Source organism: Mobula hypostoma, chromosome 9 (assembly GCF_963921235.1).
Source record: "Mobula hypostoma chromosome 9, sMobHyp1.1, whole genome shotgun sequence".
Classification (NCBI taxonomy): domain Eukaryota; kingdom Metazoa; phylum Chordata; class Chondrichthyes; order Myliobatiformes; family Myliobatidae; genus Mobula; species Mobula hypostoma.
The window spans coordinates 149,382,566-149,400,515 of record NC_086105.1 but is presented as its reverse complement, the minus strand read 5'-3'; the positions used below and the strand labels follow the sequence as shown (position 1 = coordinate 149,400,515).

Genomic DNA, 17,950 nt, shown 5'->3' with positions numbered 1-17,950 from the left:
ACTAGATCATTAAAATCTGATTCATGGGCATGTTGCATCTTTGGATTATTAGTGCTTCTACGAAAAATTTTAGCATGTTTCTCAGGCTAGTTTATGGTTAGTCTGTTTCTGCTGAAGGGCAATACACCCATCATTTCACCGTGTTCTAGCTGTCTCTTATTCCCTTTCTGGTTTGTTAAATGCCAACAAGGATCCTCTAAATTAAGAGTCTATTAAATATCTAATCAACACATTGCAAGTTTTGCCCAGACAACTGTCACAGCTGGCCTTCTTTCCTGCTTGTGTCTAGAGCCAAGCTTACAACAAGCATCATCAAAGGTGAAAACTACTCCTCACATGTATTATACGATATACGTGAGAAGTATTTCTGTCATTACGACAGCAGTTGGGCAAGGAGGGGATCAAAATGCAAAGCCTCATTTGGAGAAAATTTGAAAAGTGCAAGTAAATCATTCCACAGTTAAAAATATTTTTAAAATATTTGTAACTAAGCTTAATAGACTTTCCTTCCCATCTCAAAGTTTATCCTCTTTAAAAATGGCCAGATTCCAAAATCTAGTCATTTTTCAAAATGTCTTGGCAAACAAACAGCCAGAATAGGACCAACTTGTTCTAGCATTATATTAAATTGAGAGAAATCACAAATGTACATGCCATCATTCAAATCCTCAATTAATATTTGAATGTCACATTATATACAGCATTTGGAGTTTCTGAACTGTCAGGAGTGCTTGTTGATTTAACAAAATCGATTGTGGCACAGCCACTACATATAACATTTTATATACTGTCTCATGAGTTAGGTGGGTGAGTTTATAATTTTGAAAAAATCAACAGAACACTGAGCTGAGCTTCTGCCCTCAAGCCTGATCTGTAGGCCACTTACTTAATTAGTTAAAAAAATACATTTCTTGTTGTAAGTTACTTTTTTTATTATGCATTACAATGTACTGCTGCAACGAAGTAACAAATTTCACGACATGCCAGTGATATTAAACCAGATTCTGATTCTGACTTGTTTGGGTAAGGCAGAATAAAATGGTTGAGTTAGGTATGGCTGTCAATGTTGGCCCCACAGGGCCTGTTGATAAGGATGGTGGTGCAGGTTAACAGCTTACTCCTGTACTTAAATTCTTGTTGTTTGCTTTAAAGGTTTCTAATTTTCTGGAATCTTCCAATTTTGTTTTTTTTTAGTTTAAATCCTCAGACGTTCTAATAAAAATGCGAACATTTATAATTCAGCTCCTTAACTATTTTGCATTTTGAAATCTGAACGGAGATAAGAAACGATGCTAAAGACTTGACTATGCACTCTAGACAATTAGAAACCCAAATGCAAGCTAAAAATTTGAGTGATAAAATAAGAAAGAAGCTGGCTGGGCTGCGATAAGCTGCATGACCACAGAACAAAACAAATCCGGTCACCTGTAGTAATAGTAAGGGTAACTATGCAAGACAAAGATTCACAGGAGTTTGAAGGTGAGGGGTGAGCAAAGGGAACGTGAATGCATCCACAAAGCAGTACCAAATATTACACAGAGGACATATACAGATCACTGTCAAAACTGGATTAGGACTAAGGGTGCCACAATCAACAACATACTAAAACAAAAAATAGATCTTCTGCAATTTACAAATAAGTACTCAGAATTAAAAATCTTGTTTCTGCCCTGTCAAAAACAATGCCTAACATGCCAATTTATTTAAAAGTAGACTTACCTTTCAGTTCTGTTCTCGGGTATTTATGATTATTTAGTCATTGGTGCACTGGGAGATTTCCACATGCACCTGGACAGTACATAACAGGACATGGGACAGAATGGACAAGTAACTCCATGCTCAGAACGGTGTTGTGCTGCCAGCTCCAGTGACTCTTTCTCTGTTTCTCCCCGGGTCAGGCCACTGGAGCTTAGTGATGCTCACTGCCAGCTTATGCCTGTGGTGGATGCTCTCGTACCTTAAACAACACTCAGCCTGCACATCTCAGATATGGACATTCAGGTGCTATGTAGCTTTTACTGCAAGCACGGGCAGCTGGTATGATCACTAAGATGATTAAAAATAAACGGTAACGAGATGGATAATAGTGGTATAATATACTGCCATGCAGGATAATGTCCTGGTTAGTCATTATACACCTTTATATTCAGGACAATCTTTACAGAAGGGTTGGTTACAACGCAGTATTTACTTCAGAGTTTCAACTTTCTTTCTCTTATTGCACAGCAATAAAATGAAAACAATATCCACGACCAGAGATAATGAAGTGGAAAGGAATATTTAAATAAGAGTAAATTGTCAGTAATTAAAACAGTGGCTGCAAAGTTTATTTTATTTAGAGACACAGCGCAGGACAGACTCCTGGCCCAGTGAGCCACATCCCCCAGCAACCCACTATTTAACATTAGCCGAATCATAGGACAATTTACAATGCTCAACTAACCTACTAACCTGTATGTGTGAGCTGTGGGAGCAAATCTCTCTAAAGTGATTTAATTTAGCAGATTCAGAACAGAAACAAGAGCTCCTCTAACTGTTTAAAAAACATTCTTACAGTCACTAATACCACGCAACAATTTTATTAGACCAGTTTAACCAAACTTGAATATATTCTTAATATCATGGGCACCCTTAGCCTAAGCGAATGTGTGGTTCATATAAAGATTTAATTATCATGCTATTTTATTGTTAAAATGCTATCCTACATAGACTGTCATCATTTACAGTAACATATAATGTTTGATCCACATTAACATGGAATAACAGGAAATGATCTGTCAAATGCAGTCTTTATAATTGAAGAACTGATGTCAATTAACAAATTACCTTGGGTATCCTGGTCATGTTGGTGACTTTTCGCCTGGTTAAAGATATAGCCTCTATGATATTTACTTTTCAATTTGCTGAACTTTTTGTAATTATAAATACACAAAAAATACTGTAGTTGAAGGTCTGAACCAAACTTTTTTTGCTTTACTTTTAACATGGGCACTCCACAAACTAATCTATAAGAATGTAACTCCTGGCATTAAGTACTAATGTAATTTTAAGTGAGTTGTTGTGAGAAATGTTGGAACATTGTCTTGTTTCGTTGTATAAATACAGTCAGATGGCAATAAACTTGAACTAGAACTTGAAATCAAATTTCTACTCCTTTCACTGGAACCACACTTCTAAACGCAGGACAACGTTGCTGTCCAAGTGCATGAGTGGATGCTGCTTTCTGGTAAAACTTGGCACTGCTGCGAATTCCACCGTGTCCACATGACCATAAAGAAACAAGAAACAGCCAATAGGTGTAGGAAGAGCGTGAGCTGATGCCCTCTTGTCGGCTCTCTCATTCACACACACCCAAGCTCCTGTCTCACTGCAAGGTTCTGAATGGCACCAGGAAGTTCATTCATTTATCTGGACACACAGGATACATACACACTCTCATTCAAATTAACATACAGGCATTCTGGAAGGAAAAAAAAGCATTTAATTGAGTTGTACAGTATACACTTTGCCAAATGGATTTACTGATATATCACGACAATAAAATCCCAAAGCCAAACTCTAACTACTGTCTCAACTGAGTTTATCTTCATCAATCCATAAAATATAGCACAGATGTGAATCGACCTGCAACCTTGTAGAACACTAACACAACAGTTTGACACGAGCAGACACGCTGTTCACCAGGGACTTGTGAAGTGAGATGTACTAATTTATAAAATTGATTCCTCTGAACACTACCTGCAAATTGTTTAGTAGTATCTGACTGTTAGTTAAGTAGATCTAAACTTCTTGCTGGTGCCAGTTAAAACCTTGCCTGTGATTTCTTTCTGTCCAGCAGCTCGCACAGCCACAGCCCTGCACACAAAAATTATCATTCAGTTCAACAACAGTAAGCTGACTTTGCTCAATATAGTTGTACTCTCAATCCATAAGATTCACCAACTCAAGAATGGATCATTGGAACTCTTGGATGACAAACCATGTGCATTTAGGTTAATTCACATAAATCCGCTGCCCACACTTCTAACTTGCTTTTCCCTTTAGTTCCCTGTATTTTAGGTTTGAGAAACTAACCTGACAAATTTCAAGATTCTGACAAATGGGTTCAGACACACAAAAGATCAATCAAATATTCAACAATCAGGATTAAAAATGTCATTGCTAAGGGTTAAAGACGTTGTAGTCTTGGTCTAACAATTTCTATAAAAGTATAGATTTGCACTGCTGATGCACTGCAAATTCAACAACACAACCAAACAACTGAAATATTGGATGGATTTAATCTATTAGACAGATTAATAGTTCAGCATGGACTAGATGGGCTGAATGGCCTATTTTCTGTGCTGTAGTGTTCCAGGAATATTTATTGGCTCTTCAAAGAATATCAAATGCAGTTGTTACCACTTATTATCTTAAAGTGAAATATGTTTACTATTGGAAGTGACATTTTTTTTAAAGTGGAAAGTTGATGATCCAGTTAAAAAATTGATCCAAAACAGGATTGGAAAAAGCTGGAGAAAGTTGCAAACTCAGTTAGCTCCACTGTGGTTACGAGCCTCCCTAGCACTGAGGACATCTTCAAAAGATGCTCCTAAAAGGTGATATTCATCACTGAGGACCCCCATCACCCAGGACACACCCTCTTCTCACTGTTACCATCACAGAGTAGGTACAGAAACCTGAAGACACACTCAAAACAGCTTCTTCATCTCTGCCATCAGATTTCTGAATGGACAATGAACCCATGAACTACATTTTTTCTTCTTTTTCTTGCTTTTTTTGGTTCTATTTATTTAATTTAATTTTCTAAAATATATTTCTTGTAATTTATAGATTTTAAAATATTATGTATTGCAATGTACTGTCGCAAAACAATAAATTTCATGACATATGTTAATGGTATTAAACTGATTCCAATTCTGAAATTGCCCTGTGATTATGAAAATAGGGGCAGCGAGCAGCAAATGAGAGGTTATACTAAGTAGACTGTCCACTAGAATACTGTATCCAGTTTTAGGTGCCTTCCTTTGGGTAGTATTTCAACACACTAAGTCACTGTGACTTATTGGTTGCATCAAGATGGAAAGCTCAAGAGTTAAAGAAATTGGAATTCTATTCACTGGAACAAAGGGATCAAATTCTTCTACAGTGTGACGCCTTTTGAAAGGAAAATCTTCATCTTTCCTGCTTAATTAGAGGGCAGTAATTCAAAATAAGAAAAAGTAAAGATGGAGGTCACAAGGATTAATTTTTCCACATAAAGAACCTGTGGCATACTGAATTGCCAAACAGGAAGGGTGGTAGGAACTGATTACACTACATCACTTAAAGAGAAGTGAATACATATTTGCAAAAGAGACATTTGAAAAGGTTGCAGTATTGTGGTAAGGGAGGTGAGTTTGGACTGAGATGCCTAGATGGAAAATGGAACAGAGGTGGTTCTTTCAGAGAGCTCGCGCAAGTGCAGATGATTCAGTGGTCGACCATGTGTCAACAGATTAAGTTATTAATGGTTGCTCTCAAGATGGAAAGCTCTGAGTTAAGATGACCATGTTATGTACACTAGCCAAAGTTGCTGTAAATATTTTTGTGAATTGTTCTGAATGTTCCTATAGAGTCATTGCATAGACATTTTATCCATGCTGACCATATACCCCTCTGACATTATTTTGTTGTGGGTTCTGGATCAGGTCTAGCAAGACCAGGGCTGGCTGCAATCATTATTTTGGGACAGACTCCTTGCAGAGTTTCCCCACTTTGAATATCTCCCTGCTTTGTTTATATAAAGAGCACACTGCACACGAAGAGAATGTCTGAATTGAAGGACAGCTCTTATGTTATCCAATCCTAGTTCAATACCCTCAGACGAATATGTAACAGTAACCAGGCAGCAATGAATCAGCTTCATAGTTTTTCAAAGGTTTGTCCTCAAAATAGTAATTGTAGTTAGTCCTAGTCATGTTAGACCTGATCCAGAATCCACATCCAAATAATGTCTGAAGGTAGGATCTCTATGCATCTACAAGAAAAGGAATTTAGAACGATTAACAAACATTTTTACAGCAATCATGCATAGAATTTGTTATATAGGAAATATTGCTTAAAGTTTGTGTGCATAAACAAGGAAAGAGGACTTTATAAATACCTGGCTTAGTAATTAGCAGCTCTGATATTATATATTAATAGTTGTAACCTGGGATACTATACTCCTAACTGAGCACAAAAATTATTTTTGTTAGATACATGACAATAATCTGCGAAGGACTTGAAGAACAATGGCAATTGTTGCAAATGGAAGATTGCAGATCTGGTTAAAAACATAGAACACTACAGCTGAGTACACAGGCCCTTGATCCCACAATGTTGGCTGATCTTTTAACCTACCCCAAGATCAATCTAAGCTTTCTCTCCCCCAGAGCCCTCTATTTTTCTATCATCCATGTGCCTATCTAAGTGCTTCTTGAGTGTCTCTAATGTATCTGCTCTGTCCCTGATGCAGCCTCCCGGCAGTGCGTTCCACTTAACCAACCTCTAACATCCACCTCCCCCCCCCGCAATACTCTTCTCCAATCACCTTAAATTTATGCTCCCGAGTATGAGCCATTTCCGGCCTGGGATGAAGTCTCTGGCTGTCCACTCGATCTATGCCTCTGATCACCTTGTACACCTCCATCAAGTCAAAATGTTCTTTCTATTTATAACCAAACTGCAACTTCCAGGAACTCGAGGAAGAAACTCTTTGACATTTTTGTCCTGATCCTGTCTTTATTTCAATCTACAATTTTCATGTATTCACCTTCTGCTCTGACAGTTTCCTACTTCAGGTGTTGTGAACTTTAGCTGCCCGAGCACAAACCTGAGTAACTTGCGAACAAAACACTGTGTGAATAGATGCTACAAGTACACCGAGGAATAAGGATTGTGCTGCATGGAATCACCCAACAAGCTAATTTGATAGGTACTTAATTAAACAGGGTGTCACAAATGTTATGGGGAGAAGGCAGGAGAAAAGGGCCAAGAAAAAAAATAGATGCAAGAAAAAGTTTGCGAACCCTTTTTGTTATATTGTGGCTCTTTTACGAAAGTAAGACCATTAGACATAGAAGCAGAATTAGGGGCATTCGGCCCATTAAGTCTACTCTGTCATTCATCATGGCTGATGTACAGTTGCAAGAAAAAGACTGTGAACCCTTTGCAATTTCCTGGTTTTCTGCATTAATCACTCATAAAATGTGGTCTGATCTTCATCCAAGTCACAATAATAGACAAACACAATCCGCCTAAACTAATAACACACAAACAATTGTACTTCTTCTCATCAATACTGAGCACACCATTTAAACAACTACAGTCTAGGTTCAAAGAAGTATGTGAACCTCTGGGGTAATGCCCTCTACAAAAGCTATTTGCAGTCAGGTGTTCCAATCAATCAGATGAGACTGGAGGTGTGGGTTATAGTGGTGCCCTGCCGTATAAAAAAGACACACAAAGTCAGGTTACTGCCAGCCTGCTCTTCTCAAGAAAGGTCTGTTTACATGCACCATGCCTCGATCAAAACAACTTTCAGAAGTCCTTAGAAGAAGAATTGTAGAGATGCATGAAGCTGGAAAAGGCTACAAAAGCATTTCTAATGACCTGAGTGTTCATCTGTCCACAGTAAGAGAAATTTTCTACTGCCTGTCTGTCTAGGTACCATATCCAATGCAGACTTTGGTGACCACGGTTTTCCATATAGGTCTATCCTTCGTTTTTTGGATGACTTCCATTTCTTTGATGTGTAGCCACCTGGCGATGCTTTTGATGTACATAAGCTGAGGTCTTCCTCTAGGTTTGCTCCCCTCGATCTTTCCAGAGAATATGAGTTTTTCTAGTTCATCTTTCCTAGGATGTGTCCTAGGAATCTGAGTTGTTTTTCTCTTATTGTTGGTATGAGTGATCGAACTGCTTGGGCTCTTCTGAGAACTTCTTCATTTGATGTGTGTGTGGTCCATGATATTTTTAACATTCTCCTGTTGAATCATAATTCAGCTGCTTCTAGTCTCTTTTCCATTGCTGGAGAAATGGTCCAGCATTCACTTCCATAAGTCAGGATAGAATAAATGTAGCACTGCAGTATTCTGTTTTTAGTGTACGTGCTCACCTTTCTGTCTGTTAATACGGTCTTCATTTTTTGGAAAGCTTCTTTCGCCATTGCTATTCTGTATTTGATATCAGTGTCGCACCTGCCATTACTTGTTATTAGGCTGCCAAGATATCTGAATTTGTTGACTTGTTTGATGTTTGTATTTCTGATCTTGATCACACAATGTGGGATGTTTGTCTTTCTGGAGATGACCACGCTTTCTGTCTTCTTGGTGTTGATTGACAGGCCTCTGCGATTACTTTCTGCTGCCACTATAGTGAGTAGTTTCTGAGTCAGCTATTAGTACGATGTCAACAGCACATCTGATGATATTTATTATTATGGCCTCCAATTGTGAATCCTTTGGTGTCTTTGATACTTCTCAAGATATTTTCACTGCACAGGTTGAATAAGTCTGGTAAAAGACACAACCTTGCCTGACTCCTCTCATGATATTCACATACTCACTCACTTCTCCTTCTATTCTGATGGATGCTGTCTGGTCCCAGTATAAGTTTCTTAAGAAATGTACATCTTTCCCATCTATGTGAAGATCTTGAAGCATTTCCAGAAGATCTTGCTGTTTGACAGTGTCAAAATTTTCTACAAATGAAGAAAATTCATTACTGCTGCTACTTTCCCGGGCAATGGGTATCCTGCAATGATCATATCAAGGGCACAACATGCAATGCTGGAGGAGGTGAAAAAGAACTCAAGGGTAACCACAAAAGACCTGCAGAAATCTCTAGAACTTGCTAGAGTCTCTGTTCACGTGTCCACAATAAGAAAAACACTGAACAAGAATGGTGTTCATGAAAGGATACTACAGAGGAAACCACTGCTCTCCTTAAAAAACAACTGCTACAAAAGACCACCTGGATGTTGCACAATGCTTCTGTGGACAGGTGAGACAGAAGTTGGACCTTTTGACAGAATTGCATATTGCTATGTTTGGAGGAAAAAGAGCAATGCACATCAACACTAAAACCTCATCCAAACTGTGAAGGGTGGTGGAAGGAGCATCATGGTCTGGGACTGCTTTGCTGCCTCAGGTCATGGACAGTTTGCAATCCTTGAGGGAACAATGAATTCAAAATTGTATCAAGGCATTTTACAGGAGAATGCCAGGGTAGCAGTCCGTCACCTGAAGCTTAATAGAAGTTGGATGATGCAACAAGACAATGATCCAAAAGACAAGAGTAAGTCGACAACAGGACGGTTTTAAAAGATTCTAGATTCTAACTTGGAATGGCCAAGTTAGAATCCAGATCTTAACTCAATTGAGATGCCATGGCACGACCTGAAGAGGGCTGTTCTTGCAAGGTATCACAGAAATACTGATGAACTGAGAACAGCTTTGTTGGAGGAATGGTCTAAAATTCCTCCTCGCCATTGTGTAAGTCTGATCAGTAGCCACAGGGAATGTTTGGTGGAGGTTATTGCTGCTAAAGGAGGTTCTACCAGTTATTCAATACAAGGGTTCACATTGGACTGTGAACGATTAAACAATGTGTTCAATAAAGACAAAAAAAACTACAATTGAGTGTGTTATTAGTTTAAACAGATTGTGTTTGTCTACTATTGCGACTGAGGTGAAGATCAGACCAAATTTATGATTAATTAATGCAGAAAACCAGGAAATTTCGAAGGTTTCACAGTCTTTTTCTTGCAACCGTACATCAGCCATGATGAATGACAGAGTAGAGTCAATGGGCCGAATGCCCCTAATTCTGCTCCTATGTCTAATGGTCTTATTTTCGTAAAAGAGCCACAATATAACAAAAAGTATTTTATAAGATTTGAGTAAACTTAAAACAAAATGAATATTATTCTTAATGACATACTTATTGTGAAGTTACAGATCTTCCCCACCCCTACAGTAATTCAAATGCCATTACAAATTCAAAGCAGTGAAAACAATCTGGCAATCCAGCCAAAAAAGGGCAGCTTTGTGCAAACTAACATGTACAAGGTACACTGAGCATACGGCAATAAGGACTGCACAACACAACACAGTGTGAACCAGTGTCTCTACAAACTGAAACAGCAAAACCTCAAATAAATCAAAGCATTAAATAGTTCACAATTACATCTTTTATAGACCCTAGTTCATTGGCTTCCATTCTCAAAACTTTAATTATCCTAGATTTACAACACAATTATCCCTACATAAAAATATACAGCAATAATCAAAATGCTGCTTTCCAACAACCAGGCAATGAACTTGGTTTGTCTCTAAGAGGACAATTTCCATTCTGTATCTTTTAACACAATGTGGAACACCTCCACCCCTACGTTACCTTACCTGTTCTGATAGCTGAAATATGTGGCATCACGAGGAATTGTACACAACTGTTTCCCATAGCAGCACAATGTCTGAGGGGAGAACTCATACTAAGGAAGGAAACACAAAGGAACAATTTTAGCTGATCAAAACTGTGGTAATTGTGTCAGAGTTCAAATCAAATTTTGGAGCAAACTCATTAAATACAGCAACTTTGGCCGTTTCAGTACTACATATAGTGAACAATCTATGCTTCTTACCAACTTTAATGCAGAATTTAGACTATAGAAATAAGAAAATAAAATCACTGCACTAAGATTACAACATATGTAGGGCCATATGTACATCTTAACTCTGCCATGGACAGTCCCAATCCTGGCTACAAAAGGAGGGGTTTGACATGGGATTAGCAACTCTAGCCCATTAAAAACTCAAGAGCCACAGAAACTCTAAAACCATCCCCGAGAGAGGAAGGACCTTCACCTAGAAGACATATGAAGTCTTGTGGTGAAGGCAGAAGCCATAGGGCTGATCAACCTTCAGCCCAGAGCCAAGGACCCTGGGGAGCTGCTGGTGGCAGCCTCTCCCCAGTAGGGGTGATGGGCTTAAGGAAGTAAGTACAAGGACATTGAAATGCTTTTTGTGACAATGAATTTACAAAGATTACAGATATTGTTTTTAGAGAATTCAACTTTCCCACTTCATATCCATCGTCCAAGTTATTAATACACATTGCAAACAGCTATGATCCCAGCATTCACCTTGCATCATCCCACTGGTCACTGGTTGCCAAACTAAACGCGACACCTTCATCCCTACTTGCCCCTTCCTGCCTGTTAGCCAATACTCGATCCGTGTCAATGTAGTACTCCAGCATTAGTATCCTCAGATGTCATGTTCTCAGCTTTGGTGTCCTTGTACCCGTGCCTCTGTAAAGGATTCTGATCATTTCTGATTACCTTTGTGCTGACAGTTTACTTAGCTTATCTCGAATTCTTTGTTCATTATTTGTTATGGTGTTCATGTATTTATATACATTTTATTCCATGACCATACATTAATCTCTAACTTTATTTTTATATAATTCTTTATTCCTTATAATTGTTGAATAATGTTTTTGTTGCATACCGTGTCAAGACACTTCAGCAAATTCCTAATATGCAAGACCATAAGACATAGGAGCAGAAGTAGGCTGTTCAGCCCATCGACTTTGCTCCACCATTCCATCATGGCTGATTCTGGAACCCACTTAACCCATACACCTGCCTTCTCGCCATATCCTTTGATGTCCTGACCGATCAGGAAATGATCAACTTCCACTAAATATACCCACGGACTTGGCCTCCATTGCTGTCTGTGGCAAAGCATTCCCCAGATTCACTACCCCCGGCTATAAAAATTCCTCCATGCCTCTGTTCTAAAAGATTGCCCCTCAATTTTGAGGCTGTACCCTCTAGTTCTGGATACCCCCACCACAGGAAACATCCTCTCCGCATCCACTCTATCTAGTCCTTTCAACATTCGGTAGGTTTCAATGAGATCCCCCTGCATTCTTCTAAATTCCAGTGAGTACAAGCCCAAAGCTGACAAATGTTCCTCATATCTTAACGCCTTCATTCCCAGAATCATCCTTGTGAACCTCCTCTGGACTCTCTCCAATGATAACACACCCTTTCTGAGATATGGGGCCCAAAACTGTTGACAATACTCCAAGTGCGGCCTGACTAGTGTTTTATAAAGGCTCAGCATTATCTCCTTGCTTGTATATTCTATTCCACTTGAAATAAATGCCAACATTGATTTGCCTTCTTTACCACAGACTCAGCCTGTAAATGAACCTTCTGGAAGTCTTACATGAGGACTCCTAAGTCCCTCTGCACCTCTGCTGTTTGAACCATTTAGAAAATAGTCCACACTATTGTTCCTTTTATCAAAATGCATTATCATACATTTCCCAACACTGTATTCCATCTGCCACTATTTTGGCCATTCTTCCAATCTGTCTAAGCATTGCTTCCTCAGCACTACCTACCCCTCCACCTATCTTCGTATCATCTGCAAACTTTGCCACAAAGCTATCAATTCCATTATCTAAATCACTGACAAAGAATGTGAAAAGCAGTGGTCCCAATACTGTCACCCGAGGAACACCACTAGGCACTGGCAGCCAACTAGAAAAGGCCCCTTTATTTCCCCTCGCTGACTCCTGCCTGTCAGTCATCCTGCTGTCCATGCCAGTATCTCTCCTGTAACACCACAGGATTTTATGTGTGGCAGGCTCATGTGTGGCATCTTATCAACACCTTCTGAAAATCCAAGTAAATGACATCCACTGCCTCTCCTTTGTCCACCCTGCTTGTTACTTCCTTGAAGAGCTCCAACAGATTTGTTTGGCAAGATTTCCCTTTACAGAAACCATGCTGACTTTCACTTATTTTATCATTAGTCTCCAAGTACCTCGAAACCTCATCCTTAATAATAGACTCCAATACCTTCCCAACCACTGAGGTTAGGCTAACTGGCCTATAACCTCCTTTCTTTTGCCTTCCTCCCTTCTTAAAGAGTGGTGTGACATTTGGAATCTTCCAGTCCTCCAGAACCATGCCAGAATCAAGTGATTCTTGAAAGATCATGACCAATGCATCCGTTTACATGTAATTGTATACGGTGAATAAAGTTGATCCTTAATGTACAAAGCCTTTAGGCTTTTTTTTTGCTATTCTAATCACCTTTGTTTGTACTGAAGTTCTATTTGTGTCACATCCTTGATTTTGCTGCCTCCCAGTTTTTTTCTGTTCTTTCTTTCATTTTGTTATTTATTTATTTAGAGATACTGCATGGAACAGGCCCTTCCAGTCCGATGAGTCACACCACCAAGTAACCCACTTATTTAACACTAGCCTAATCACAGGGCAATTTACAAAGACCAATTAACCTACTAACTGGTATGTCTTTGGACTGGGAGGAAACTCGCACACATATGGGAAAGAGTACAAACTTTCTTACATAGGATGCTGGAATTAAACTTTGACCTCCAACGCCCCGAGCTGTGCTAATCACTGCGCTACCCTTGACTTTCTCTCTAGTCACCTTGCTTATGTTCCTAACCCTCTACCATTCCAGTTTAAACTGATCCCCAACAGCAGAAGAGTCATCTGTTGAGAGGTAACTCTTCACAGATGCTGCCTGATCCAGTGAATATTTACATCACTTAGTTCCTATTTCCTATTTCTGGAATCTGCAGTTTTGTGTGTGTTACAATTAGCTTGTACAGAATTTTTAAAAGAAGTGAAAAAGGAGGGTAAAATACATTGGGAGAAGATGACATCTCGCTGATTTTATTTTAAAGACTCTGATGTTAATAAGTGAATAAATACCCTTTATATTTACACTGATGACAAGGTATTGTACATTTTGTCTCAATTGGCTGAGTTCATAATTGTAATTAAAAAGTAGGTAACGAAAATCACACCAGTGACAGAGCACAGTTAATGCAAACTATACATACACTGAGTGCTTTCTACATCACTTCACATATTTTTGATATAAAGGATCTTACCTTTCGTCCACAGCAGTAGCCAAGAGATTGCATGACCGGATCAATCTCAAGCTCAAAGACCTCGGCTAATTTTGTACAGTATTTATATACACGTGATGTCTTGCGATTGTACAACCATGCATTGTTGAACATCAACCATACATCTTCTACATACTGCCATGGCTCCTGGTACTGCCCAGTGTCCAGCTTCCGTTTTATCGTCGACAGATCCATGGGACTCTTCACTATGTCAAAGTAATCCTATGAAGAATATGTGAAGGAGAAACATTCAGTAATCTATTGCAGTACTCTGCAGTTTTCAAGTATTTCAAAGCTGCAGTGCTATATTTTCCTCTCGGTTTTTGTATAAAACGTAAGTGTGGATTTGAGAAACTTCACTTTAAAAAAAAAACAAGAAGAATCTTTAATATGAGGTGGGATTATATGCAAATGGTCAGCATTCAATCATCATTGTAACATCAAGCCTACTAGCATCCATTATGCCCTTCAGTTCATCTGAACACTAAGTAAAACATGGTAAATTCACTTTGCATTATGAAGCTTTTGATTCCTTATGACCACTTTCCTAAGTGTTTCTGACTTCTCTTAGTCTTTTCTTGTTACTATACGTAGGTAAGTGTGAAGCATTATGGATTTAACTGCAAAGTAATAAAATGCTGATGAGACTTATCCTGTCTATAAGGGTAGCCTCCAACGTGACAGCACAAACATCAACTTACGGTAATTTTTTTCTCCTTTCCTCTTCTTCCATCTCCTACTCTGGCTCCACGCTCACCTTCCTCTTCACCTGCCTATCACCTCCCCACTGGAGCCCCTCCTTCTTTCTCCCATGGTCCAGTCTGCTCTCCTATCAGATCCATTCTTCTTCAACCCTTTACCTTTTCCACCTATCACCTCTCAGCATCTTCTCCCCCACCCTCCCACCTGGCATCACCTTCCTAGCTTGTACTCCTTCCCCTCCCCCTCACTTTTTATTCTGATTTCTAATCCCCTTTCTTTCCAGTCCCAATGAAGGGTCACAGCCTGAAACATTGGCTCTTTATTCCTCTCCACAGATGCTGCTTGACTTGCTGAGTCCCACCAGCATTTTATGTGCGTTGCTCTGGATTTCTTGCATCTGAAGGACCTCTCGAGCTTAATTGTCAAATAAGTTTAGGACAAGTTTAGTTAATGCAAGTTTTGTATAAAGGACTATTACTAGGCATTACCACTAGGCTGAGCCTGTCAAACTAGTGAAAATAAATGGTCTGTGTCAGTTGCTCACCGCAAACCATTAGTTACGTTTTTTACATTCTGATTTCTGTGATTTTTCATCAACCACAGAAATCATCTTGCTTCTCTGAAAACTGGCAGACATGTTTTAGACCACTGACAATCTTCGGGGAGAAAAGTGGCTAGGACCAAGCAGGTTTACATTATTTTCTATAAAAGAACTTCAAATGACATTTAAATCAATGACATTTCTGTGAGTGAAGCTACGTTCTGTGACAGAACTTACCACTGACATATGTCGTGAAATTTGTTGTTTTGTGGCAGCTGTAATATAATGCAAGACATAAAAATTACTCTAACATCTGCAAGTGACCAAAGGGGTATACGGCAGTCCAGGGGTGGCATGTCTGTGGCAGCAAGATCTCAAGAGCAAGTGTATCCCAGAAATCACAAACGGTGCAAGTGGTGGGACGCTTAACAATGCTCTCTTAGCTGTTAATGGTGCTATCATTGCAGAAAATCCAAGAACAATATTTCTGGTGTTACGTACCTCATGGATATCTTGTGATTGTCTTATGAGGATGATGTAATGGTCTTTTGGAGGTCACCTGATGCAATTTTCCCACCGATGTGAGGTCACGTGATGACCTGTTCTCACCAGGTATGTAAGTGTAGACCCCTGGTGACGCAGTTAGTTTTCCAGTTAGAACGTTAGTCAGATACTCTGCTCCGCTGCGTATTTGCTTTATGACGCAGTTTCGATTTAAAACGGAGTTTTATGTTCTATTGGAAGGTACAACAGTGTTGGGCCGGCAGTTTAACCAACTTCTGCCAGGTTTGTTGATATACGTTTCCAGTAGTATTGGAGAGTGAAGACGGGAACCTGAAGGAGTCGTTTGACGGTTGAAAGGATCGACCATTATTGAATTCGTTCAAGAAAGAGTGATCTGCATGAGATAACCTCTGCTAAAAGCAGCAGAAAAGGCTGTGAAGGATCTAGTAGCCAGAGGGAAGGTCAGTGCCTTTAAACCGTTTTATTTCCGTTGTCGTGAATCCTGTAGACAAGGTAGGTTCTGGCTGGGACTGGCGTGACGTCGTGTCTTCGAGGAATTCTTTACTTCAAGAAAGTCTCTCCTAATTGACTGTATAAATCTCTTGGACTTTCGAATTTACCATTCTAAGAACTGTGTTTGAATTTACCACATTAAGAAATGTTTTCGCGTTTATCGCTTTAAGAACTAGTACTGAGTGGCGGTTTGTTAAGTGGCCACATAGCAGTTTACTTCTGGTTAAGATTTTCGTTTTATAATGAGCAGAGTTTAATAAATATTGGATTATTTGATAAAACCTGACTCAATTCAATTCTATATTGATTGCAGCCGGTCACGTGATGCTGGTGTTACACCCAACCAGAAACAGAACTGGTTCAAGACCAAGGGAGAAGCTGGGTACCTGACTGAAACTGACTCACGTCCTGGCTCCCTACAGCCCTCATCAGAAATGTGAGGTTAAATCCTCCAGTTGTGTGGATGACTGCAGTTCCAATCATAACAGGAAGCATCAGTAAGTTCAAGTTTAATTATCACTCAACCACACATGAATACCGCCAAACAAAACAGTGCTACTCCGGAGCCAAAATGTAAAACACAGTATCAACAGTCATACCTAGCACAAGCCACATAAACCTCATGTCAGACAGCAACCACATGGTTTCTACCAGTAAAATACAGTCATACAAAAACAAATATAGTCCAAGTCCCTAAGTCCAGGAATGTTGCAGCAGTTTGCAGTCAAAGACAATACAGTTTGTCTTCTGCCAAACAAACATGGGGAGGGCAGCACTGAGTCCAGCTTAGACACTGCACCACACTGCCTCCAGTTGAGTGCACTGACTCTGACGCCTCTCTCCTGGGTGGCTGTTAGCAGGTGACAGCCCAGCTTGAGGCCTAGTCCTTCCCATGACCGAGGCCAGCTCAGCCGCTGTCTGCCTTTCCTGCCCGCCAATGAATGAATAAATGGGACTTGCAGCATTCCACATTAACAATATCCAGCAGGGTGTTGTGATCACAAGAAAAGCAACTAAAACAATCACTTGTTGTTAAAATGCATGCCCCCTTATTGCACTGACTCTTCCAATGCCTCTCTGATGCAGGCAGCAGTGTGGTCCACAGCAAGTCTTTTTCCTCCAGTTTCTCCACCAGCCACCAACTCACTGATGGGGTAGATCTGCAGTACTTAAAGTTCTCAATCTCCAGCAATGTCTTGCAATCATAAGAAATATGTTTAAAAAGGACAATAACACATTTAGTTTGCTCCGTAGGAACCACTGTGATTGAAAATGCTGCTAGCTTACCGCAAGAGTAAGGGCAAAGAGACCCATCAACCTATTCACCAGCCTAAATGTACACTCGTGCCTCTACTGAAGCAGGGCTTCACAGCACAAAAGATTTACTGCTGTACTTAAAAGTTTCTTTTAATGCATCACTCAAATTCCACAACCTTTAAAATCCTAGAAAGCCAAGTAGGAAGGACAATGAGGACCTCACTCTCTCCAGGCTTCTTTCTAAATCATGCACCTTCCAGATGGAAATACAGGGCTGTTTCATTGGTGCTGCTAGGTCAATATCCCAGAACTACTTACCAAACAGCAGTAGAGAAGACTTTCACTGCATCTTCTGTAGCAATTCAAGATTGAAGATCTTGAAGACTAAAGCTTAGCTTTATTTGTCACATGTACATCAAAGCATACAGTGAAATGCATCATTTGTACTAA

General features: G+C 39.6%; 1 protein-coding gene across 1 annotated transcript in view; it reads right to left on the bottom strand.

Moving 5' to 3' along the window:
• Positions 1 to 17,950, bottom strand: part of crebbpa (CREB binding protein a) — a 163,091-nt gene that overhangs the window by 43,369 nt on the left and 101,772 nt on the right. The window contains exons 18-19 of the mRNA XM_063059452.1: positions 13,966 to 14,205; positions 10,428 to 10,516 (exon numbers count right to left, since the gene is read on the bottom strand). Coding sequence (XP_062915522.1) covers positions 10,428 to 10,516; positions 13,966 to 14,205 — 329 coding nt within the window. The remainder of the gene's footprint in view (positions 1 to 10,427; positions 10,517 to 13,965; positions 14,206 to 17,950) is intronic.